Source organism: Heloderma suspectum, chromosome 1 (genome assembly GCF_057233095.1).
Source record: "Heloderma suspectum isolate Gila_16-S chromosome 1, 16-S_ref, whole genome shotgun sequence".
NCBI classification, from domain to species: domain Eukaryota; kingdom Metazoa; phylum Chordata; class Lepidosauria; order Squamata; family Helodermatidae; genus Heloderma; species Heloderma suspectum.
Window position 1 is genome coordinate 208595857 of NC_139458.1, and position 25168 is coordinate 208621024.

At 43.2% G+C, this 25168-nt stretch overlaps 1 protein-coding gene across 1 annotated transcript in view; it reads left to right on the forward strand.

Moving 5' to 3' along the window:
- LOC146358672 (aldehyde oxidase 1-like) overlaps positions 1-25168 on the forward strand; it is a 118798-nt gene that overhangs the window by 79707 nt on the left and 13923 nt on the right. The window contains exons 28-32 of the mRNA XM_084817116.1: positions 2330-2458; positions 3324-3398; positions 13574-13626; positions 15806-15920; positions 23349-23414. Of these exons, the coding sequence (XP_084673242.1) occupies positions 2330-2458; positions 3324-3398; positions 13574-13626; positions 15806-15920; positions 23349-23414 (438 nt within the window). The remainder of the gene's footprint in view (positions 1-2329; positions 2459-3323; positions 3399-13573; positions 13627-15805; positions 15921-23348; positions 23415-25168) is intronic.

Sequence of the window (25168 nt, forward strand, 5' to 3'; positions counted from 1 at the left end):
TTGATTCATTGATCTGACATTCCAGGTTCCTAAACAATATTGTTCTTTACAGCATCAGACTTTCTTTTCACCATACATCCACAGGTGAGTGTCCTTTCGACTTTCGCCCAGCCGCTTCACTCTTTCTGGCGCTACTTGGAAATTCCCTCTGCTCTTCCCCAATAGTATATTGGACACCTTCTGACCTGAGGGGCTCATCTTCCGGCATCATATCTTTTAGCCTTGTGATACATTCCATGCGGTTTTCTTGGCAAGAATACTGGAGTGGGTTGCCATTTCCTTCTCCAGTGGACCACATTTTGTCAGAACTCTCCGCCATGACCTGTCCATCTTGGGTGGCCCTGCACGGCATAGCTTATGGCTTCACTGAGTTACGTAAGCCCCTTCGCCACAACAAGGCAGTGATCCATGAAGGGGTGATCTCTTAATAGATAGTCTTTATTATGCAAATCAGTCAGATCAGCAGCACTTCAGGTTACAGACTTCCTCAGCCTTCAGCAGCTGAGAGCTAAGATATTTAATTAGCTTTGCACAATACTACATAGATTACTCCAAAGTCTCTTTGATGGATGCACTATTGCTAGGAGAGTTGCAACGAAACTGTCACCAGCCAGCAGTATGAAACCTGAGTGGCTTTTCTAGTCCTGCCCTCAAGGAGATTCTTCCCCTAGGGACTTCTTTTGATGGGCCAACTTTGTAGAACACCTTAATGTCTTGAAGTTGTTCTTCTCTCTCGACCCGACGTCTGATTCTGGCATCTGTCATTCTTAACTCCTTCCTCCCCATAAGATCTTGTATTCCCACAGATGGAGAAGTGTTGGTTTGGCTTTAAACCACCTGATTAACTGGCATCTGGAAAGATTCGTCTCTTCCACTGTCTCTCTGTTCTATCTCTTGAAACTTTGGTAACTCTTCCACTGCTTTGCCCTCTTCCTTGTTGGACTCTGAGTCTGTTCCCACACCCTCTTGAGATGCTTCTGCAGAGATGCTGGATCCAGTCCTTACCATGTCTGAAGGTGCTTAGCCCAGAACCTGTTCTGTTCATTTCATGTGAGAAAAGGAGTGTAGAGGGTTAAAAAACCGCAATGTTTATTTTCATAATAGACAAATTATTACTCACTTTCATTAACTTCATCACAAAGCCGATGAGGGCTCAGCAGTACCCCACAGGTTTACCCAAAAAAACCCTTTACAAACCTGAATTTTAAAAATACTTACCCCAGTTAAAACCTTCCTTGTAACCCAGCAATTTTTTCCCCCATCATAGCTATAATTTCCTGCAAAATGTACTAATCCAGCTTTTGGGGTCATTTTGGCCTCAGTTACAAGACTCTCCCAGAGTGCTTCATACCATATACAAATGTTGCAACTGATGAACAATTAGTGCCAATCAGGGGAAGGGGTCCAATAAAGCAGTATATGCCATACAAATCTGAGAAGTATGGCTGTGCTGCGATTCCAAAATATCCTGCGTTTATAATGCTACCATATATAAGTGTTGCCTCTGCAGCTCAAAAACTAGGCCAGGCCATTCCAAATAATTTATTTATGTATTTATTTATGACATTTGTATGCCACCCCATAACAGGAAGTTCTCTGTGGGGCTTACAGTAAATATAAAATATATGTAAATACGCATCCTAATCCAGCCAGGGTGGATGATCCATGTGTGGATATAAGTTTCTTTGCATGGGATTTCCCCTACTGCTTCTACAAGGGGTGGGCACATACATCTAGAACCTGGTGTTGCATATGCTATGTTCACCCTTTTGGCCCACCACATTATTGCTGTACCTCCATTGCTGATCTTATGGTTTTATTTTATACTGGCCCTGTTTGGACATAATGGTGGCGTATGGTGGCAATTTGTGGGTTAATTAATTGCAGGGCCATGCTCTGTGCACAAGCCGCTTCCGATTTCCTGCAACAGCCTATAAATGTGGCATTAGTAGGTTGTTTCCATGACATCCGAACTGGGGCACTTGGGGTTATTCGTGGGTAAAATAAAGCCAAGTTAATCCATGGTTTGTTCTTGGCTTAACTTGGTTTTGTTTAACTTGCTGCCACTATGTTTGAACAGGGTCATTGTTGTATATTGCTTAGAAATTGTTTAATATAAGCGATTCATAAATATTGTTAAATAAATAAATAAATAAGTAGAACAAGTGATACATTCACATGAAAAGGGGCTCTGACTTCTTTATGGTCATGTATGGTGGCCCTGTGGAGGAGCTAAAGCTTCACCCCTTTTCTCCAGCTCCTACTGTAAAGATCCAGATCATTGTACTTAAAACAGAACATGAATGCATGCATTCATTTCTTGTCCTAGGTTGCTAGCAGAGAACTACAAATGCCAATGTCAAACGTTCACATCTGTGAAACAAGTACAATGACGATTCCTAATGCATGTGGTTCGATAGGCTCTGTGGGAACTGATGTCAATGGAATGGCAGTCAAGGTAAAGTGTGCTATTAATAATGAGGTTCAAAGGTTCTGTCTTATTGAAATATATTCACTGGGGGCAGGGGGTGACTTCTGCATCATGATTATGATGATAACAATTAATGTACTGGGTTTGTGAAAGAAAATTATAGAAATTGGTGTACAAAATCCTATACATGTTAACTCAGAAGAAACACTGCTGGGTTCCTACATACAGATGCTTGGAAGAAATTCCTATTGATTTCTGTGGAGTTTTACTTTCAAGTAAGTGTGTTTAAGACTGCAGCTCTAGAAAATGCAAAACCTGAGTTCTTATTATTGTTAAGCCATATCTTCTTTTACGTCACATATCTGTTTGGGGTTAAATTATATATCAACATTGTGTTTTGGAGAGAAGATACATGCAGAGCTAGAAAATGGAGGGAGTTTCAAATAGCCAGTTGCTCCAGTTCCTGGAGCACAAATTGGACAGGCCTGGTTTCGTGTAGAGGAAGAAGACTTAGTGAGGTTTGGGTTGTAAATTTGGAGCCAGCCAACAGGAAGTATTGCAGAACTACTGTGGAATTGATGGAGTCTTCTAGATTTTCTGCTGAAGTGACCTCTTGCCTGTGCCATGGACTAACGCGGCCTTTCCCAACCAGGTAGCTTCCAGGTATTTTGGACTATTACTCCCATCAGTCCCAGCCAGCATGGCTGATGGACAGGGATGGTGGAAGTTGTTGTCCAGCACATCTGGAGGCCACCTGGTCAGGCATGGCTGGACTAATGTATAACTTATACCTCTGCGGTATAAGTAACACAGCACTATGACAAAAGACACTTTAAAATGTTTTATACCCCAACTTTCCTTTTCTTCCCTCTGTTCTTCCCAATTTCATCAGGATGCTTGCCAGACTCTTCTGAAACGTCTTGAACCCATCATTAGTCAGAACCCCAAGGGAACCTGGAAAGAATGGGTGAGAGTCATTCTTCAGATTACATCATTGAAAACAAAATTTGAACTGTAAGCCAGTTGCTTAGTTGTAGAATATTGGCTACACATGACCTTTTAAGCCAGAACATAAACTCTTGTTTTAACCAGCCTAATCTATCTCAGCATGAAAAAAGTAAGCAGCTTATGTGCGAAAAGGCTTTGTGTTTATACATGACTTTCCTTCGCTTTCTTTAATCCTTTTGTGAGTTGATTTTTTTTCATATATATTAATCATGTTTACATCTGGATATCTTGAAGAAGCTTTCTTTGCACTGGCACAAAGGGGACTGTGTGTTTTTTCTAGCTGCTCCTGGAATGCATGGGCTTAGTGCCCCCCCAGCCCCCTTCAGACATTATATAAATACATGGAGGAGTGGGAGTGGAATGTTCATTATACCAACCTCCAGATGTTCATTATAAGGTCTAAAAGAGTTCCTGGGTATACAGCTGTATGCATAATCGGGAACCCTTTGTATATTCATGTAACATCTAAAATGGTTGTAAGCCAAGCACAACTCCGAACAAGCAAAGGGCTTGGCCCTCAGCATAAGCATGGCTTTGAGTCCAGGCATTTAGCAAACTGTAAGAACAATTAGAACATTTTAATTTTGTGAACCGCCCAGAGAGCTTCGGCTATTGGGCGGTATAGAAATTAAATAAATAAATAAATATAAATAAATAAATAAACGTGTGTGGAGAATATCTCAAGAGGCAATTGTTCACATTATGTTTTGAAAAATACTGTATCTCTGGCCGAGCTGCAGCATTGTGTGTTAGAATAAGTTCTTCATAAAGATAGATTATTCCATAAGTGGCTGATGTGAGCCAACTTCTTGGAAGCATAATTGGTCTTGACTATAAATTTGATGGTCTGGGAAACCCAGAAGGCTCCTTCAACCTAGGATGCTTCCCAACATGTCTTTTATTGTGCGATTGCCCTGCCTTGTTCTTGGAATTTTACAGGGGGTGCAGACAAAGGTCATTCATTTGTAATCGTTCCATGTTTTTCCACTGCTTTTTCCATCTTTTTTTTGTACCAGGAAAAAAATATGTTAAGGAGGAAAAGATGGAATAGCTGCACAATGCTTTCTGACTGGAAGTTATAGAAGTCTTCCATCTGGAAGCACCCCTGGTTGTTCCTAAGAAACTCTGCTTATCAGTAAGAGCATAATCTTTAGACAGAAGTAGCTTTGGAATTTTACAGATGTCTCCCAACTTTCTTTTCTGAATGCAGAAATCAGCCAAAACACCTTGGCCCTGTGCAGACGTAACGTTTCCAATTGCTTAACCATCATTAAGGAATTGGGGACCAGGCTGCAGCAGTGCTGTACGATCGTTTTATCCACTGCCTCACTTCTGGAGCACACGGTTCTGCTGCCTGCCTTAGCTACAGTACAACGTTATATCAACAGCATGTATGGAACTCACTGCACACGATGTGGCAATGGCCATAGTCTTAGATGGCTTTTAAATGGTGTGAGACAAATGTATGGAGAACCTGTCTTCGGGTATTAGCCATGTTAGCTAAATGGGATCTCTGTGTTCAGAGACAATACTCTTCTGAATACCAGCTGCTTGCGGGCAAATGCTGGATGAGGACTTTTGCCTTCATACCCTTCTGTGGACTTCCCAGAAGCATCTGGCTGCTCGCTGTCGGAAACAGGATGCTAGGTCTGTTCTTAAGACTACCAAGGACTCCATTTTTTGAATCTGGCTCTAGCTTGGAACTAGTTAGTTCCTGGAGGAGAGAGTGCCCAATCCTTCACCTCAGTTCCAACTGCTTAACTACTTTCTATAGCTTAACATCTCCAGCAACGGCTGCCTGTTAGGCCCTTAATTTCTCAGTATGCCACAAATGTCATGCCTATGTTCTACATACATAGTATTATTGCTTGTACAAGTATTATTGTTTGCTTCCATACACATACAAAGAAATCCTGGTCCCATGGGCTTGTCCATTGATATTTAGGGCAGATCGCATGAGCCTCAATCCTTAAAATATATAGATGCTATATTTGCCACAACTGTTGATAGATGTCAGGTGGCCTGAGTGTGAAATGGTAGTAACAATGCCTAAGTTGATAGGCTACTTCATGTAGAGAAACACAAAACCCTTAGGCAATCTTAGAGGAGGTATGCCGTGCTCCATTCCATCCAGTGGTACGAAATACAAGTAAAAAAAATCAACAGCTCATTGGACCATTGGCAGAGCCTGGCTCTCACAAATAACTTTACTTGATAAGCTGGAGCCCAATTTCCAAAATTATCAATTTTCCAAGCATTGTCATTGGACGGAGACTTGAAACTGGATCCTTAAAGGAATAAGGAGGACACCAAATGTATTAGTTAACCATTTAATTGTGAGATCTGATTGAAGCACAAGGACCCCAGCAGTAGAAATGTTAACAAAGTTTCATCAGAAACATAAGAAGTCAGCAGGTTATTCCCCTTTATGCAATGTTATATGGTGATTTTCAGTCTAATTAATTTCAGTCTAATTAACATACCTCTAATGCTGTGAGGTATGTTACACAGCTGTACTGACTTTCAAAACATTAATGCAGATTTTGCTATTCTTGGAGATCCACCAGCACCTTGTGTATTAATCGCAATAATGAAGCAATGTGATACCCGTGGCCTCAAGTATAGCTGACACCTGCACCTCAGGGCCAAACTACATGTGACATTTAGTCATGTGGTGTTTTTCTCCTGGCATTTTTTAAAAACAAAATGCAGTCTGCAATATGTAGCAGAAGACAAGTGGTGGTGGGAAGGTTCTTATCCTTTCCCTTTCAATAGCTTTTCCACTCTTTAAAATTGTGGCACCCCCCAGCTGCTGTTCTCCCCTGGAAAAAATGATGTGGATATCTCAGGTACTGAGCGTCAGTTCTGGTTTAACTCAAACTGAGGGGGTCAACCTGTGTCCAGTGCAGACTGGTGAGGGCTCACTTGATGAAATGCTCCTCCATACAAAAGCATTTTCCTGCGCATAGAAACTAACATGTCAGGAAGAAGGCTAGCCCGGAACCCTTCTTCCTGACAGCTAGTTTTCTGTGTAGAGAGATTCTTCCCAGTTTGAGGTGAGGAGGCATCCAGCAATGGGTTAACTCCCCCACCGCCCACTGGGATCACGTGACAAAGATCTTGGCATTAGTGCTGGTGATCTTGGGCTCCTCCCCAAGCTCCATCCCGCAAGGAGACAGAACCAACCCTATGGACCCCAGATCATCTCTGCCTTTCACCTAGGTCAGAGCTCTAAGATCTAAGGAAGGGGTAGACAACCTGCTGTTTTGGACAGCAGCCTCCCATAAGTTCCAGCCAGGATGGGCCATGATCAGGATGATGGGAGTTGTAATCCCAAACATCTGGCAGGCACCAGGTTGCCTATTGCTGATCTATGGGGTTTTGTTCATCTGTATCTTACTGTCATTATTTCTGTGGCTAAATTCTTCTTCTTCCTTTTTAAGCCTCTGTCTGCCTCACATTTTCTCCTCCACTCCTCTTCATTACCCAGATTATTTCCCCCTTTTGTACTTCTGTCTGTCCTTGGCTCTGGTCGACCACAGCACCAACAGGGAAATGCACTGTCCTCGAGCCTGTAGAACAAAAGGCATTTCAGCACGTCAGGTTTAAGAGAAGCAAACAGCGACCAGCGCAAACACCTGCCGGATCCATGGCTCAGATGTCCAATGGTGTATTTCCAACCAATGACTCCTCCACTGCCAATGTCAACAGGGAAACTATTAAGGAGACTGTCCCTACATTTGCTGGCCACAGCGGCCATCGGGGTCTCTTGTCTCAGCCCAGTCATGCTGACCACAGCCACCATGAGGGCCTCTAGGATGCCTGTTGTTTTTACTCTGCCTCCAGCGTTGAGCTTGCTCATTTACCTGCTCAGTGAGAACTAGGCCTGAGAGGCTTTCGAAGTACAACATGTCAAATTCAGTTTGCTCCATCAGCCAACTGGAAATACTTACAGTAATCATTAACATACAAATATCACTTTAATCTATGCAAAAACTTTTGCAAATACAAAAAAGCTTGCAATTTAAGCCTTTCTTATATGTGTTGTGTAAGAGGAAATAACAAAAGATTCTCAAATTCCCACCATTATGAATTCCTCCGCAAAAGAGCACAATAGAGTCATGAGTCAGGTTATATTCTTCATGTTGATGTTTAAGGCTGCAACTGTGAAAGCACTTGGCCTGGGAATAAGCCCCATTGGGACATAGGTCTGACTACACATGCAGAGGATCAGACCGCATGTATATTAATGTTGTGCAATATAATCTTTTTTCCCATGACTACTTATTTTTTTTCTTTAGAGCCATACCTGTGGTTCTGAATTCATTTCTTTTTCCACACTAGTGAATGAGAAATTCATACCACGTTTTTGTAGGATTTCCATTTAAAACCACTAAGCAATCATTCTGACACTTATAAACAGTATCAGTTTGAATAACTCTAATGATTTTCTATATTTAAAGTATATACGTAAACCCTTTCAACAGAGACTTCCCGTAAATTTCTTCTATAAATCTTACAGTAAATGTCAACATTTACTGGTGACTGCTAACATTTACCAGTAATCTTGGGCACTGGGGAAAGTGTAAATCATACAAACTCCCCAGCTAAAGTAACACTCTTTGCTACTGTATAACAGTAAATGTCAACATTTAATAGGGCATTTCAATAAATGACCAAAGTTACCTCCAACTGCTATACTTTTCTAGATAATCCATATTGTGCTCTGTGATAAACAGTGCAATCCTACAAAAGTAGGATTCAGGGTGCTTCCAGAGAGAGGGCTCATATCACTAAAAATCAAAAGGCATTGTGAAGCCATTCCATCCTTTCTTCCTATATGGATTTTTTCTAGAAAGAAAAAAGCTGGAAGTGGTGGGAAAATACAGGAGGGTTATAAATTGCATTTAAAGTTGTCTGGATGCCCTGTAAAATTCCAGGAATGCAGCAGGGTGACTACACAGTAAAAGCCTCATCTGGAAGCACCCTCGCTTAGAAGTAAGTCCCAGGGTGTTCAGTTGGTTTACTCCAGGTAAGCACAAAGGATTTCAACCTAGAAGCCTGCAAACCTCCAAAATGTAGAATATGTCTAGAAATAGGCAGACAGATACTGTGAAGGTGAGAAGAGGCCAAAGTTGGTGGAAGTCTTTAATGAAAGCATTGCATGTCTGAAATACAGTATCTTCCAAGGCAAATGTGTTAATGGTTTTGAATAAAATAAAACTAATTAGAAAAGTCTGAAAAGCATATAATTTCAATATAATCTGAACATTGGCACTTGGAAATTGTTGAGATTTACCCATACAGTGAATTAGGCTTCTTGGGAATCTTTGCCAGCATAGCTTGGTAAATATCTACGTTTACCGATAAAGTTAAGATATTACAGTCAAATTTGATATTTATCTAAGGTATATGTAAGGTATATGTATAGATATTTATCTAAGGTATATATCTAAGGTAGATATTTATCTAAGGTGATCCCCTTCATGGATCATTGCCTTGTTGTGGCGAAGGGGCTTGCGTAACTCAGTGAAGCCATAAGCTATGCCGTGCAGGGCCACCCAAGACGGACAGGTCATGGCAGAGAGTTCTGACAAAATGTGGTCCACTGGAGAAGGAAATGGCAACCCACTCCAGTATTCTTGCCAAGAAAACCCCATGGAACGTATCACAAGGCTAAAAGATACGACGCCGGAAGATGAGCCCCTCAGGTCGGAAGGTGTCCAATATGCTACTGGGGAAGAGCAGAGGGTATTTCCAAGTAGCGCCAGAAAGAGTGAAGCGGCTGGGCCAAACCCGAAAGGACACTCAGCTGTGGATGTGTCTGGCGGTGAAAAGAAAATCCGATGCTGTAAAGAACAATATTGTTTAGGAACCTGGAATGTCAGATCAATGAATCAAGGTAAGCTGGAGGTGGTCAAACATGAGATGGCAAGATTGAACATCGACATCTTGGGAATCAGCGAACTAAAATGGACAGGCATGGGCGAATTTAATTCAGGTGACCATCATATCTACTATTGTGGGCAAGAATCCCTTAGAAGAAATGGAGTAGCACTCATAGTCAACAAAAGGGTGGGAAAAGCAGTACTGGGGTACAATCTTAAAAATGATAGAATGATCTCAGTACGAATCCAAGGCAAACCATTCAACATCACAGTAATTCAAGTCTATGCCCCAACCACTGAGGCCGAAGAAGCTGAGGTTGATCGGTTCTATGAAGACCTACAACACCTTCTAGAACTAACACCAAAAAAAGATGTCCTCTTCATCATAGGGGATTGGAATGCTAAAGTAGGAAGTCAAGAAATCACCGGGATAACAGGCAGGCATGGCCTTGGTGTACAAAATGAAGCAGGACAAAAGCTAATAGAGTTTTGCCAAGAGAACACGCTGATCACAGCAAACACTCTTTTCCAACAGCACAAGAGGCGACTCTACACATGGACGTCACCAGATGGTCAATATCGAAATCAGATTGATTATGTCCTTTGCAGCCAAAGATGGAGAAGCTCCATACAGTCAGTAAAAACAAGACCTGGAGCTGACTGTGGCTCAGATCATGAGCTGCTTCTTGCAAAATTTCGGCTTAAATTGAAGAACGTAGGGAAAACCACTAAACCTTTCAGGTATGACCTAAATCATATCCCTGATGAATATACAGTGGAGGTGAGGAATAGATTTCAGGGATTAGACCTGATAGACAGAGTGCCTGAGGAACTATGGACGGAGGTCCGTAACATTGTTCAGGAGGCAGCAACGAAATCCGTCCCAAAGAAAAAGAAATGCAAGAAAGCAAAGTGGCTGTCTGATGAGGCTTTACAAGTAGCTGAGGAAAGAAGGGAAGTGAAAAGCAAGGGAGAAAGGGGAAGATATATCCAACTGAATGCAGAGTTCCAGAGAATAGCAAGGAGAGACAAGAAGGCCTTCTTAAATGAACAATGCAAAGAAATTGAGGAAAACAACAGAATGGGAAAGACTAGAGATCTCTTCAAGAAAATTGGAGATCCCAAGGGAACGTTTTGTGCAAAGACGGGCATGATAAAGGACAAAGAAGGCAGGGACCTCACAGAAGCAGATGAGATTAAGAAGAGGTGGCAAGAATACACAGAAGAACTATACAGGAAAGATCTGAATGTCCCTGATAGCCATGATAGTGCGGTCACTGAACTTGAGCCGGACATCCTCGAGAGTGAAGTCAAGTGGGCCTTAGGAAGCATTAGTAACAACAAAGCTAGCGGAGATGACAGTATTCCAGCCGAGCTATTTAAAATCCTAAAAGATGATGCTGTTAAAGTGCTGCATTCAATATGCCAACAAATCTGGAACACTCAACAGTGGCCACAAGACTGGAAAAGGTCAGTTTACATTCCAATTCCAAAGAAGGGCAACGCCAAAGAGTGTTCAAACTACCGCACAATTGCGCTCATTTCACATGCCAGCAAGGTGATGCTCAAAATCCTACAAGCTAGGCTTCAGCAGTATGCGAACCGAGAACTACCGGAAGTACAAGCTGGGTTTCGAAGAGGCAGAGGAACTAGAGATCAAATCGCCAACATTCGCTGCATCATGGAGAAAGCAAGAGAATTCCAGAAAAACGTCTATTTCTGCTTCATTGACTACGCTAAAGCCTTTGATTGTGTGGATCACAACAAACTGTGGCAAATTCTTAAAGTGATGGGAGTACCAGACCACCTTACCTGTCTCCTGAGAAACCTGTACGAGGGTCAAGAAGCAACAGTAAGAACCAGACATGGAACAACCGATTGGTTCAAAATTGGGAAAGGAGTACGACAAGGCTGCATATTGTCACCCTGCTTATTTAACTTATATGCAGAGTACATCATGAGAAATGCCGGGTTGGATGAATCAGAGGTCGGAATTAAGATTGCTGGGAGAATTATCAACAACCTCCGATATGCAGACGATACCACCCTAATGGCAGAAAGCGAAGAGGATCTCAAGAGCCTCTTGTTGAGGGTGAAAGAGGAGAGTGCAAAAGCTGGTTTGAAACTCAACATTAAAAAAACTAAGATCATGTCATCTGGCCCTATCACTTCCTGGCATATAGAAGGGGAAGAAATGGAAGCAGTGACAGATTTTACTTTCTTGGGCTCCAAGATCACCGCAGACGGTGACTGTAGCCATGAAATTAAAAGACGCTTGCTCCTTGGGAAGAAAGCTATGGCCAACCTAGACAGCATAGTAAGAAGCAGAGACATCACCTTGCCGACAAAGGTCCGTCTAATCAAAGCTATGGTTTTCCCAGTAGTAATGTATGGCTGTGAGAGCTGGACTATAAGGAAGGCTGAGCGCCGAAGAATTGATGCTTTCGAACTGTGGTGCTGGAGAAGACTCTTACGAGTCCCCTGGACTGCAAGGAGGTCAAATCAGTCCATCCTAAAGGAAATCAACCCTGAGTGCTCATTGGAAGGACAGATAATGAAGCTGAAGCTCCAATATTTTGGCCACCTAATGCGAAGAGAAAACTCCCTGGAAAAGACCCTGATGCTGGGAAAGACTGAAGGCAAAAGCAGAAGGGGACGGCAGAGGATGAGATGGCTAGATAGCATCACGGATGCAATGAATATGAACTTGAGCACGCTCCGGGAGAGAGTGCAGGACAGGAAGGCCTGGCGTGCTATGGTCCATGGGGTCACGAAGAGTCGGACACGACTGAACGACTGAACAACAACAACAATATGGCAGTTCTTAAAGTCTACCAGTTCTGACATTTTCCCCTGGCCTCTTCAGATATTAATTTTGTTGTTCAGTCGTTCAGTCGTGTCCGACTCTTCATGACCCCATGGACCATAGCCCGCCAGGCCTTCCTGTCCTGTGCTCTCTCCCGGAGCATACTCAAGTCCATATTCATTGCATCAGTGATGCTATCTAGCCATCTCATCCTCTGCCGTCCCCTTCTCCTTTTGCCTTCAGTCTTTCCCAGCATCAGGGTCTTTTTCAGAGTTTTCTCTTTGCATTACGTGGCCAAAATATTTGAACTTCAGCTTCAGTATCTGTCCTTCCAAGGAGCACTCAGGCTTGATTTCCTTTAGGATGGACTGATTTGACCTCCTTGCAGTCCAGGGGACTCGTAAGAGTCTTCTCCAGCACCACAGTTCGAAAGCATCAATTCTTCGGCACTCAGCCTTCCTTATAGTCCAGCTCTCGTATCATACATTACTACAGGGAAAACCATAGCTTTGATTAGATGGACCTTTGTCAGCAAGGTGATGTCTCTGCTTCTTACTGTGCTGTCTAGGTTAGCCATAGCTTTCCTCCAAAGGCGCAAGCGTCTATTAATCTCATGGCTACAGTCACCGTCTGCGGTGATCTTGGAGCCCAAGAAAATAAAATCTGTCACTGCTTCCATTTCTTCCCCTTCTATATGCCAGGAAGTGATGGGGCCAGATGCCATGATCTGAGTTTTTTTAATGTTGAGTTTCAAACCAGCTTTGGCACTCTCCTCTTTCACCCTCAACATGAGGCTCTTTAGATCCTCTTCGCTTTCTGCCATTAGGGTGGTATCGTCTGCGTATCTGAGGTTGTTGATAATTCTCCCGGCAATCTTAATTCCGACCTGTGATTCATCCAACCCGGCATTTCTCATGATGTACTCTGCATATAAGTTAAATAAGCAGGGTGACAATATGCAGCCTTGTCGTACTCCTTTCCCAATTTTGAACCACTCAGTTGTTCCATGTCTGGTTCTTACTGTTGCTTCTTGACCCTCGTCAGATATTAATAGTTATTGGTATATAACAGCATTCACAGAGATTCTGACATTTACCATAGTGTGTGTGTGTGTGTGTAAATATAGATACAGTTATTTTATTTGCTGCGTTTTGTTGTTAGTGTGACAATTACTGGATACTATTAAAAACAGCACCATATATAATTTAGGCTGCAATCCTATGCACAGTGGGACTTACTTCTGAGTAAATATGCATAGGATTGCACTGAGAATACATATGGGCTGAAGAGACCTAGCTAGGAGTACTTTCTTCCCTTTTTCTTCCATGGTTTGGAGAAATATGTCAAAATTATTTTTTTGTGTTGGCATGGTCATGTAAGCAATTTTATACAATATGATTTTTAGAAGGAATAAACTGACGACACTTGTTTCTTTTACAGGCTAAAGAAGCTTTTGAGCAGAGTATTAGTCTGTCTGCTACAGGTTATTTCAGGTATTCGATATTTACTCATCATTAACTTATAAGAAGTAAACGCCCAGGAATAATTATTGTTACATGACAGAACAAGATAATTCTGTCACATGACAGAATATGATAACTGAGATCTGCTTGGAACATGAATGACTTAAGTTTATAGTTTCAGCCATCACATAATCTTCTCAGATTTAAGAGCCATATTGTGACTGGCCTTGTGGGTGCAGGTCCATATGGAACGTATTATTAGCACTAGAAGTCAAATATGTGACCATGATTTTTAGATTTTAAGCTCCTTGGAACAGGGGCCTATCCTCTTGCACTCTGCAAAGGCCCATGTACGTGGATGGCAGTCTTTATCCCTATGTCTTTGTTTAGTTAAAAGTGCTGTCAATTGGTTGGAAGTCTTTTGTAGATTTATTTTCTTTTTTTTTAAGCCTTTCTGGATCAGATCACTCAGGCCAACTTTTTTTGATACAAATGGTGAATTCTGACTGCATTAAGGAAGAATGTAAAAGTGATCATGATGTCCAGTAATTTATATAGCTATCAGGCCCAGCTCCCTTGAGATACCAGCAACAAACCAATGTTAAAGAAACAGCGAACTCCTTTATTTGACCCAAGAATCCCACAAGAGTCCACAGATCAGATTTCTTAGTGAGCCCAAGTTCAAATAAACTCAGATGATCCAAGCAGGAGCCAGAAACAGGATCTTAAAGTCCAGCCATATCTTCCAAGCCAGGGTCCAAAGGCATGGAATTCCAGGCTTAGTTCAGGGTTCAGGAGTAGTCCAAGTACAAGAAGTGTCTGATACCAGCAACATTATACTCCCAAACCTCTTTTGCCAGTGCACTGGCTTTTATGTGGGGGCGGGGCAACTAGAGTTCCTTGCTTGTCAATCCAACCCTACAGGGAAACTTCACCTGGAGTTGGGAACTCTACCTAACTGATTGTTTTTCCTCACGCCTTTTCAGCTGGCAGCATTGCCTGGGAGACAGCCTCGGGCATGCCCCTTCCTTGGCCAAGTCTGCCTCCTGGCCTCTTACCAAAGAACGTTCCTCGGGCAGCGGCTTTTTCCCATGGTAGTTCTGGCTGTAGTTGAGAAGGAGGAGCTACCTCCCCCTGACCACAGTCTACTGTGAAACCAGGCAGAAATGAATTCCCAGCACCCTGACAGTCCAAAATTTGACTGGGCCCTAATTCAGATTCTTCTTTCTCTGAATCAGATTCTTCCTCTGAGACTGGGCATCAGGGGAAGGCATGACAGCTTTAAAAAAGAATTAAATTAATGAATAGCTCTATTCCAGCTATTGGGTTCCATGTCCAGGAGCAGCAATTGCTGAGGACGAGCAACTGGGGAGGGTCTGGTTTGTGTGCTTCCTGGAAGTATCTGGATGGCCACTGTTGGCAGCAGAATGCTAGACTAAATGGACCCTTGGTCTCATTGAGCAGGGCTGCTACTATGTCCTTGAATACTACGATGCAGATGTGGGCTGATTTCAGGCTTGTGGAATCTACTTTGTTTTTTTACCAGACCCCTGAGATACACTAATCGGAGCCAGGTACAAAATAAGGGGTGGGGAGAGGTTGCCTATGGAGTAAATTACATGCTGCTCCCCTTGAGCCATACATTATATATACCAATCTACATCTGGATCAAGGCTTCTAACACAAACTCTCAAAGTGGCCAGTAGAGCTACACAAAGACCTGGTCAAAGGCAACCAATTAATACTCTTCTTTCACTGGCAAGGAGTATTGAGGCTAAGAGAGAAGCAATCATCACAAGACTAGCCATAGGAAAGGTTTTTTTAAAACGTTCAATTTTACTTACTACTGTTAAACTGTTGAAAGTCAGAAATCCTTGCCTATCTCTTGTGAATTTCCCAGAGATCTACCAGTAGATCTATCTTTTGCCCACCCCTGCCATGATGCTCTAACAAAGCAAATTGACAGTGCAATCCTATGCACAACTACTGGGAAGTAAGTCCCATTGAATTCAGTGGGTCTTGCTCCCAGGTAAGTGTGTCAGATTGCAGCTTTAGTGTCACTCCACTGTCATGACTGGAGTCTTGCCAGACTGTACCAATGGAGCCTCCAGGTTATTAGAGCATTAATTTTCTTTGCCTACTTTATTGCCTTTCCCAGAGACACAAGCCTTGCACACTATTCACAAATGCACTTTGTTGCTTCTTCCAGAGGTTATGAAGCAAACATGGATTGGGAGAAAGGGGAAGGCCACCCATTTGAATATTTTGTTTATGGAGCTGCCTGCACTGAGGTTGAAATAGACTGTCTGACTGGAGATCACAAGGTAACTAGTGGATGTTACTTAGGATTGGGGTAGAAAACACAGTTATTAATATCTTTTTTTCTGAACTCTGTCTGGCTATACTGGAGGCCCAGGGGAGATAGCCATCAGCAAAAGCACTTACAGATCATTCTGTAGCACATCAGTAGAGCAGGGCCCCCCAGCCTTTTTTGGTCAGTAGGCACATTGTGAATTTTCAGAGGGTGTTGTGAGTGCTCATACAAAATGCCTGCCATAGATGGGATTGCCCATTCATAAAATGGCTAATATTGTGAGCCACAAAACACTCATTTCTCAGAAGGCAAACTGGTGAGACTAAGGCTTTCTTCATACGGAGCTTTTATCCTGTAATTGAGATTGCTCCTTCACGGAAGTTTGTGGGCTCTTTACATGATGCTGTGATCATTCAAGGCATCTGCACTAAATGCCCTTTGTTCTGTTTTTAAATAGATCGTAGATAATGAGCTATCAAATTACCCCCTTGTGTTCCGCTTGAGTTTCCTCCGTGAAAAGAGGAAAAGTGGCAAGAAGAGGAGCGAGCAGTGAAAGATAATGGAAGATTCAGATATGGGGAGAAGAAGGGGGAAGGGGGTGGGGGGAAAGGAAGTGGGTGAAAAGGGGAGTCTTTGTGATTCTCCATTTAAAACAGAAGCAGAAAGCCCAATTTTAAATGCAGGATTTTAGGCTGGTGTAGAGATGCCCTAAAAGGAAAGTAACCTGCCCAAGAACCTAAGTACAAGGCAGAGGTGGGTCTGAGTTCCAAAACACAAACAAAACTACTCTTTTGAACCCAAATAAAGAAGGTGCTGGAGGGCAGCATTTTGCTTTGCAGCATGCCAGCCTCTGTGTTAAAAAAGTTAATAAAAAATCTTAAGAAATAAAATACAACTCAGGAGGGATGGGGAGCCTGGTCGGCACCATGATCCACAGGCACCATGTTGGATACCCCAGAGGTAAAGCATGGTCAGGACCTCAGACACCATGCTGGAATGTTCCCTCCGAAGGAGAGCTGTTGTGCCAGTGAAAGGACTGCAAGTAACAGAGTCCTTAAGAAGGCTGGCAGCATCAGACTTTTCAGAGGCTCTCTCCCTTGGAGGCTGGCTGCAGCTCTCAAAGCGTCCATGGTTATTTCTGTAGCCTCAGGCTCCTGCATGGCTGAGAGAAAGGAGAATCTGTGGGGGAGTCATCCTTGGAGACTAAGAATGCAGGGGCAGCTATGTCCTCAGGCTGGGAAGGTATGTAAGGGGATGCCAAGGGCTCTCCCTGAAGGGCGGGATGGTGGGTGGGGTGTGACATGGCTTGTCAGGTGCAGAGTCCTCTTTGAGGTGATGCTGAGCCTCTGAGCCCAGGGACATGACAAACTCCATAGTATTCAAGCTAACAGCGGTTTACTGTGGATACGGATCATATTCTACAAGCTGCAGCAAATTAGACATGGGGCCAGAAATCCTGCACTGATTGTGAAGGAAGAGCAGGATGCATCTCCTGTGGACTGAATTTAACCTCCTGTCCTTCTGCAACTTGACAGGCTGCTTGCTTTAAAAGGCTATCTTTTTGGCACTCCCGTTGCAGTGTCAACCACCTCCACCTTTCCTTAAAAAACAACAACACCCTTTTTATTCTATTTTTTATCTTTATAAATGAAATAAACAGTACCAACAACCTAGTCATTATCTACAGTTTCCAACAATACAGTATTCTTAGGAGGACACAGCAATTAACGAAAAAGGGGGAAAAAACAGAAGAAAGAAAAGGAGAAAGAAAAGAAGAAAGAAAAAGAAAAAATATGAAAAAGTTACTTAAAAGGATTAAATTTAAACTCCATTACACACAAACTTCAAATATCATTCTACTTAAAAGTTATACCTATAACATTGCCAATATTACAATTCAGTACAGCATAGATAATCAAACTTACATTTCAATATCATATCATCAGTCTTCTAGCAAGGGAGCAAGCCAACAGTTCATTTCCAATAACCACATATTGCCCTTCAGTTAACATATAATAGTAAAGCTTAACAATTTAACGAGCCAAAAATATTACTAATCAAAGTCTCATAATAATGATAGTAATAATAATAAAAAAGAAAGGAAATTAAAAGGGATAAGTATAATAAATCACTAATAAATTTTATGCTATCTATATTTTAGTGTCATTTCTAAATCTATATATGAATGTATACATATCTATACACACACAAAGGAATTTTATTATACAGTATATCATGTCTGATGTAAAAAAAGGGATGGCAGAGAATTCCGCCACGGATCTCGGGGGGGCCGAATGCCAGTGCAGTTGGCCCCCCAAAACCTGTGGCGGAACGGCCTGCCACCCCCCGCCACCCCCGCGGATCCCCCCGGGAAAAGACTTACCTGGGGCGGATCTTCCGGGCAGTGACGGCTTCGGCGGCAGCAGCAGCTGGTCTACCGACCGGCTGCCACTGCCACCATTTGCAGGGTTTTGTTTTTTTTCACCCACGTGATAGGCTACGTAAGTTTTTATGTAGCCTAAAACGTCTGGGTAAAAAAACAAAAACAAAACCCGCTTACGCAAATGGCGGCGGCTACGGCCGCCGCCATTTGCATTCCTTATTTTGGGCCGTCTTAGTCTATGTAAATAAGTACGTAGACTAAGACGGCGAAAATAAGGGGAACGCAAATAGCGTCCACTATTTGCGTTCCCCTTATTTTCGCCGTCTTAAGTCTACGTAAATATTTACGTAGATTAAGACGTCAAAAATAAGGAACGCAAATGGCGGTGGCTGTAGCCGCCGCCATTTGCATATGCGGGGGTTTTTTCCCCCCAGAGCCCTCCACGGCCGGAAATCCGGCTGCAGACGGCTCTGGCCTGGCTGGGCCTGGCCAGCTACTCAGCCAGCCAAGGAGGATTCCAGGGGGAGAGGAATGGAGCGCCTGCCCCCCGTCCAGGATTCCGGGGGGAGGGACAGAGCGCCTCCCCCCCCTACCATCAGCATAATCCGTGAACAGGTAAGTGATTTTCGTACATCCCTAAAAAAAAGAGGAAGTAAGAAAAAGGGGGGGAAAGGGGGGGATATATGTAAACAGTCCTCTGGACTGGCATACTGCCCGGACCTTATAACCCAAACAAATCCAAAGTACAATAATAATTGAAAAGTTCCCAGCTTATGAGGCTGGGGAAGATGTCTCCTGTGCCTTACTTTGAACGCCAGCTAGCCAAGCCTCCACCATTTCATCATGATTTAAAAACTTTTTCATCTGGCCTTCAAAAAGAATGCAAAATATAGCAGGATATTTGATATGATATTGCAGATTCATTTGTCTTGCCTGATTTCTCGCCTTGGTAAATTGCCTTCTTTTGTCAGCGATTTCTTTAGTGTAATCCGGACATAACATAACTTTGTCTCATGTTGGCCCCCAAAAAGTTCTCCCACTTCTTTTGCCAAGTGCAAAATATGATTTTTTGTAGAAACTCTTGCAAATTGAACTATAACAGTATAGGCAGTCCCTTTGATGCCACGAACTGGACCTGGAACACGGTATGCATGCTCAATATCAAGTAAATAATCAGATGGCAGAGTGAGTAGCTCATGCAGAAATTTATCCAAGAATTTAGACAGACTTATATCAGCAGGCAGATCTTTGATACCAAGGATACACAGATTCGCTCTATGAGTATATGCCTCCAGTTGGGAAATTCTCGCAGACAGGATATTATGGGAAGCATGCATAGCTGTCTCTTGCATAGACATCTGGTCTTGGAGAGCATTAACTTTCAATTCCATCTTTTGTAAAGAGCTATTAATTAAATCCACAGCCCCTTGAAGGTTAGTAATAGAATCTTGGATTGTAGCCAGCCTCTTAGCCTGTTCTGCTAATTGAGAAGTAGGGATGTACGAAAGTCACTTACCTTTTCACAGCTTGGCTTTGCGGTGGGGGGGAGGCGCTTCGCTTTCCCCCCCGAAGTTCAGGTGAAGGGGGGGAGGCTTCCCGCCTCGCCCGGCCGAAATTCAGGCCGGGGGGGGAGGCTTCCCGCCTCGCCTGGCCAAAATTCAGGCCGGGGAGAAGCGCCCCGTCTCCCTGGCCGCGAAACAAAAAGTAAAAAAAAAAGACCCCGTGATAGGCTACGTGACGATTTACGTAGCCTATCATGGCTGACTTTGGAAATCTAGCCGTGATAGGCTACGTAAATCGTTACGTAGCCTATGCACGGGTATGTGGTTTTTTTTTTACTTTAGTTTTTGTGGGTTTTTTGTAATGGCGGCGGCGGCAGCTGGTCGGGAGACCGGCCGCCGCCCCCATTCGCGACGAAACGCCGCCGAACCGCTGCCGGGACCCGCCGCCGGGAGGGACATTCGCCAAAGGTAAGTCCCGTCCCGGGGGGGGCGGGGGGGCGGAGAATTTCACCGCCGATTTCGGGGGGCCGAATGCGTTGGCGCTCGGCCCCCCGAAGATTCGGGGAGAAATTGTCCGCCATCCCTATTGAGAAGACAAAGTTTTTATCAGATCCAGCAACTCCTCTACATCTCCAGCCTCTCTAGAAACCTTTGCCAAGGGAGGGGTTGGAGGAGTTGGCATAAGTCCCGCGGCTTTTTTCATTCCCCTTGCCGTTGCCATCCTCCTCTTCTGTAAAGAATGCAAGTAAGTATAATTACAAACAGTCACTTCAACAGATTTTGCAGGTCCTCAGATATTGTTGGCATTTTTAATTCATAAATACTTGTGGAGCTCGCCAGCCTTGAAGTCTCCTAATTACGTAGGAGTTTCAAAACAGCTTTGAGTCGATGACGCTCCGGAAAACTGACCTTAGAGTCCGGCTCTTCTGCTGCTCCGCAAAAGGAGTAGTTCTTCCAAGATCTTATCCAGATGGTACTCTCGCTTCCCCTTTTAATTCCAGGGGAAGCTGCAAAGGTTTTTCAACCTTTTAAAAGCTGTTTGAGGGGGCAACCTGCAGAGCCTCCACAGGACACTTTCCAGGGCGACATGGCTCCTACCACCCACCTCCACCTTTCCTAGTTCCCAGATATCCCGTACAGAAGCAGGAGTCCAAAGCCACAAGCAGATGCTGAGGCAAGAGCAGGCTGCTGGATGCTCTAACATAAGGCACAGACTTCATTTAATCTGAATGTTTGAATGAGTTGCAGTGCGCTTGGTGTTGCTTCCCACCACAAAAAGCAGCCTCAAAGCAACTTAGACACACACACACAAAAATCCATAATTAATATCATGGAGAAAATCGATATAAACCATAATCAGCACTATAATATAAACACCATAAAAACATTATCTAAAAACAATACAGTACAAAAAGTGCTCATTCACAATACATAAATCTTCTCCCCCTCCCCCACCCCAGGCCTAGAATGAACACCACAAAAGCAGCCCACAACAATTGGGCCATAACATCCAAATGCCTGGGAAAATAAGTGTGCATGGTGCTAAAATTATGACAGCCTTGGCACCAAGGGGGTATCTCCATGGTCGATTCACTGCAAGCTGGCTCCGTTTTGAGGTCTTTCAGGGCACATGACATCGTGGCCATCCCGCAGCCACCCTGGAGCTTTTCGCAGAAAAACCACATTTCCTGAGACTACTTTAAGACAGATTCTTTTCCTTAAGTCAGGTTCTCTGTGGTATAGTTTTTATGTGCCCCAGCTCCCACATTTACCTCAGATATGCTAGCCCTGCCCAGGGATGTGTCTTTCTATGACCCCGGCCAAGGGGTGTTTGTTGTCCCCGTGTTTCCTGCCCCTGTGTTTCCCAGCACAAACCAATTCATGTCTACTCAGAAGTAACTCCCAGTGTGGTCAGTAAGGCTTGTCCCCGGAATGCGTACTTCTGAATTTACAGAGATCCCCCTCAATCGAAATAGCACATTTTAAAGCACTAATTCCCTAAAGGCTGTAAAGCACTATCTCAAAGCTGTGATTCTCCATTGTTTGGTTTATTGCCATTTGGAAGTAACTAATTCACACCTTCGACCCCGTGCTGCATTGGGTTACAAAGGGGGCTGCTTTCCTGTCCCTGTGTTTCCCGTCCCTGTCTTTCCCAGCACAAACATATGTGTGTCTACTCAGAAGTAATTCCCATTGTGGTCAATGAGGCTTGTTCCCGAAATGTGCACTCCAGAAGTTACAGAGATTCCCATGCATCAAAATAACACGTTTAGGAGCCTTAATGTCGATGCTGCGTGTCTTTGATGTTTGCTTCCTTGATTTTCAGAAATAATTAATTTGCCGCTTCAGTCCTTTGCAGCCTCGGGAGCTTCAGTGGAAAGGAGAAAGGGGATTAGAAATAGGCTGGTTGGAGCCATGGTGCTTCAAGTATTCAGAGGGTTAACTCTCCTAAAGGCTATGAAGTGCTATGTCCAAGCTGCTTTCTAATTACTCAGCTGTAAGGGAATAATTAATGTGAAGCTTCGTTTGTTCGCAGCATCGGGAGCTTCAAGGGAGAAATTTTCTTTAATGTGTGCTTTGGAGTAATTAATGTGAAGCGTTGATGCTTCAATCATTTGCAGTTTTATCAGCTGTAAGGAAGGACAAGGGAAGCCTCTCGCATTGTGGTGGGGAACCTCTCACATTGGAGAGGGGAAGCCTCTCGCATTGGTTGATCAGCCCCTGCCAGTCTGTTGTCCTCTGGACCCCATGTAAAATTCTATGAATGAGGCAGGGCGATTGCAGGATAAAAGCCTCATCTGGAAGCACCCATAGTGTTTATTGCCATTGAAAGATAATAAGGTCTTGTATTTATAGAGCACTTGAGGGTGTTCAAAGCAGGGCACTTTGCATATTTTATCTCTTTAATCTTAGGCATCAAGGGCATTCAGAGGACAACTCAAAAGCAAGGACCTTTTTGTTGACTCTTAGGGCCAAACTACACATTATCTTAGCTGCATAATTCTACACGTAAGAACTACACTACACTGCTGTGATACACTCAGTTAGAACTACACTATCCTACTACACTATATTAGAGCTACACCTTGCTACAACTATATTACAGTACTATGCTACACCATGTTAGAACTTCCCTACATAGTTCTGCGTGGTTCAAACTACATATTCCCTTAGCTGCATAGTTCTGGTCTTGAGCGCACAGTTGGTTTTTCACAAATTGCCAGCACAGGAGGAGTGATCAGGATTTTAGTGTGGGGGGCGAGGGGGGGTCTTTAACCCTTTGCCCCATGCAAAGGGCCTGATACAGACTGGGGCCCCGTACTGGCAATTTATTTGGGGGAAACTTTCACACAAGGTCAGAACTACAGAGCAAAGTTATTGTGTTGTTTGGTCCTTAGTCCCTATACAGCACCAGCATTCCTAGCTACCGCTATTTTTTTTTTTTAATCACAGGGATGTAAGTTCTACCTACGTTTAAAAGGGCGAGTTAATCTTCCCATGCTCCAATTCCCCCAAATTTAATACCATCTTACAACTTGCATTTCACTGACAGAACATCAAAACAGATATCGTTATGGATATTGGACGCAGCATCAATCCAGCACTGGATATAGGTCAGGTATGTCTTCAGAATTTCTTCTTCTTATATTTATAATTCTTATAATTTAATTTCTCAATAATTAAGAATTAATTATTAATTAATTTAATTTCTTAATTTCTTATAATTGTTATAATTTAATTTCTTATATTTATAATTCTTATAATTTCTTCTTATAATTTCTTCTTATATGATATTTCTTCTTATATTTCTTATATTTCTTATACTTTTCTTATTTCCTATATTTATTTTTATATTAATATTTTCTTATTTTTTCTTATTTTTCTTATATTACTACTTATATTTTCCTTATTTCTTATTTTTCTTATATTTCTTATATTTTCCTTATTTTCCTTATATTTCTTCTTATATTTTATATTTCTTCTTCTTATATTTTTGTGGTTAAACTATACAAAAGAGTCCACAATCTCTGATGGGCACAGACTATATAATATCATCTAAGGATAGAGCCTACAGTGAATGGATATCCTGTTCTAAAAGTAGCACTGTTAACACCAGAATGGAATTTTGCTACTCAGAATACATAACTCTATCACCATCTTCAGGATCACAGCTAGATGCTTTCAGTTTGATGGCATCTCTTTGTCTCACTCAGCATTTGAGAGCCAGAAAAGGAGATGGGGTGCACCCAGTCTGAAATCTCTGGGAGGGTTACTAAATGGATAAAGATGGTGTTGTTACAGCTCCATGCTACCGTAACTCTTTCCCTCACTGTTCCGGGTTTCCTTCCCATCTCAGAGCCTGGCAGGGGAGAGGGAGGAGAAAGCAGCCAGGGAATAGGTGCTGTGAGAGAAACGTGTGGGAAGGATTAAGTACATACATCCCCCTGTTCTCCCCTACAAATTCACGATAGGCAGCAAATATGGTGTTGGGAATCTCGCGGTTGGCATCAGATTCTAGTTGTGGCCTTAGGTGGATGCATCCCCTCCTCTGCTCTTTCTGCTTCCCAGCTCCAATTATTTATGTCAGCACCACCATTGTACAAGCAAGACAAAGGCATGTTGCTGGACACTGAGGAGGACTCAGCGGGCCCTTCTCTTGCCCTGGGTTCAAAGTGCAGGGGGTGGGAGGTGGCAATGCCAAGGCTGTGAAGGTGACTGGGGTGGCTGTTTCCCCAGTGCTGTGTCATTGTATTTTGTTGCCGCTCTCCCCACCATCTGTGATGCCCGAGCGACAATGGCAGAAAGAGACAAGAGAACAGAACAGGCACACTCTTTCCAGAGTCAGGATCTTCCAACCTGTCCCACCCTTTTCCCTTCCCTTACAACCTGGGAAGGCAAACACATGAGAGATGGAGAACCTAGAATGGATCAAGCTCCCCTTCACAGGAGCATTTCTTCCACTATTTTGTGATAGGCTCAGGCATGCCTGTCATGGCCAGGGAGGGATCCAAGTCGCCCCCTTCCCTGGCTCCATGAGATTGGCTTAAGTGGCATCTGGACTGCTGCTCTGAGCCTCCCAGTCCTATCAAGTGTAAAGCTTCCTTTGCCCTAGCATTTTGGGATTTCCTGAATTGGCTGTGTGGAATGGAGGAGGTTTACTGACAGGTGCTGAAGAGCGATTGGCACTCTCTCTCAGTCTCTTTTTGTTGTTGCTGATCATTTACTTCATCAACCTAAGCACTGGGTATGCAGAATTCTGTCCTGTTTAGCCAAGATTCATGTTTTTGCTATTTGGGGGAGCAGCTTGATTGATCCGATTTTGCGCTGGAACCGATGAGCTAACATTGCTTTATAATTCTTAACAAAACTATT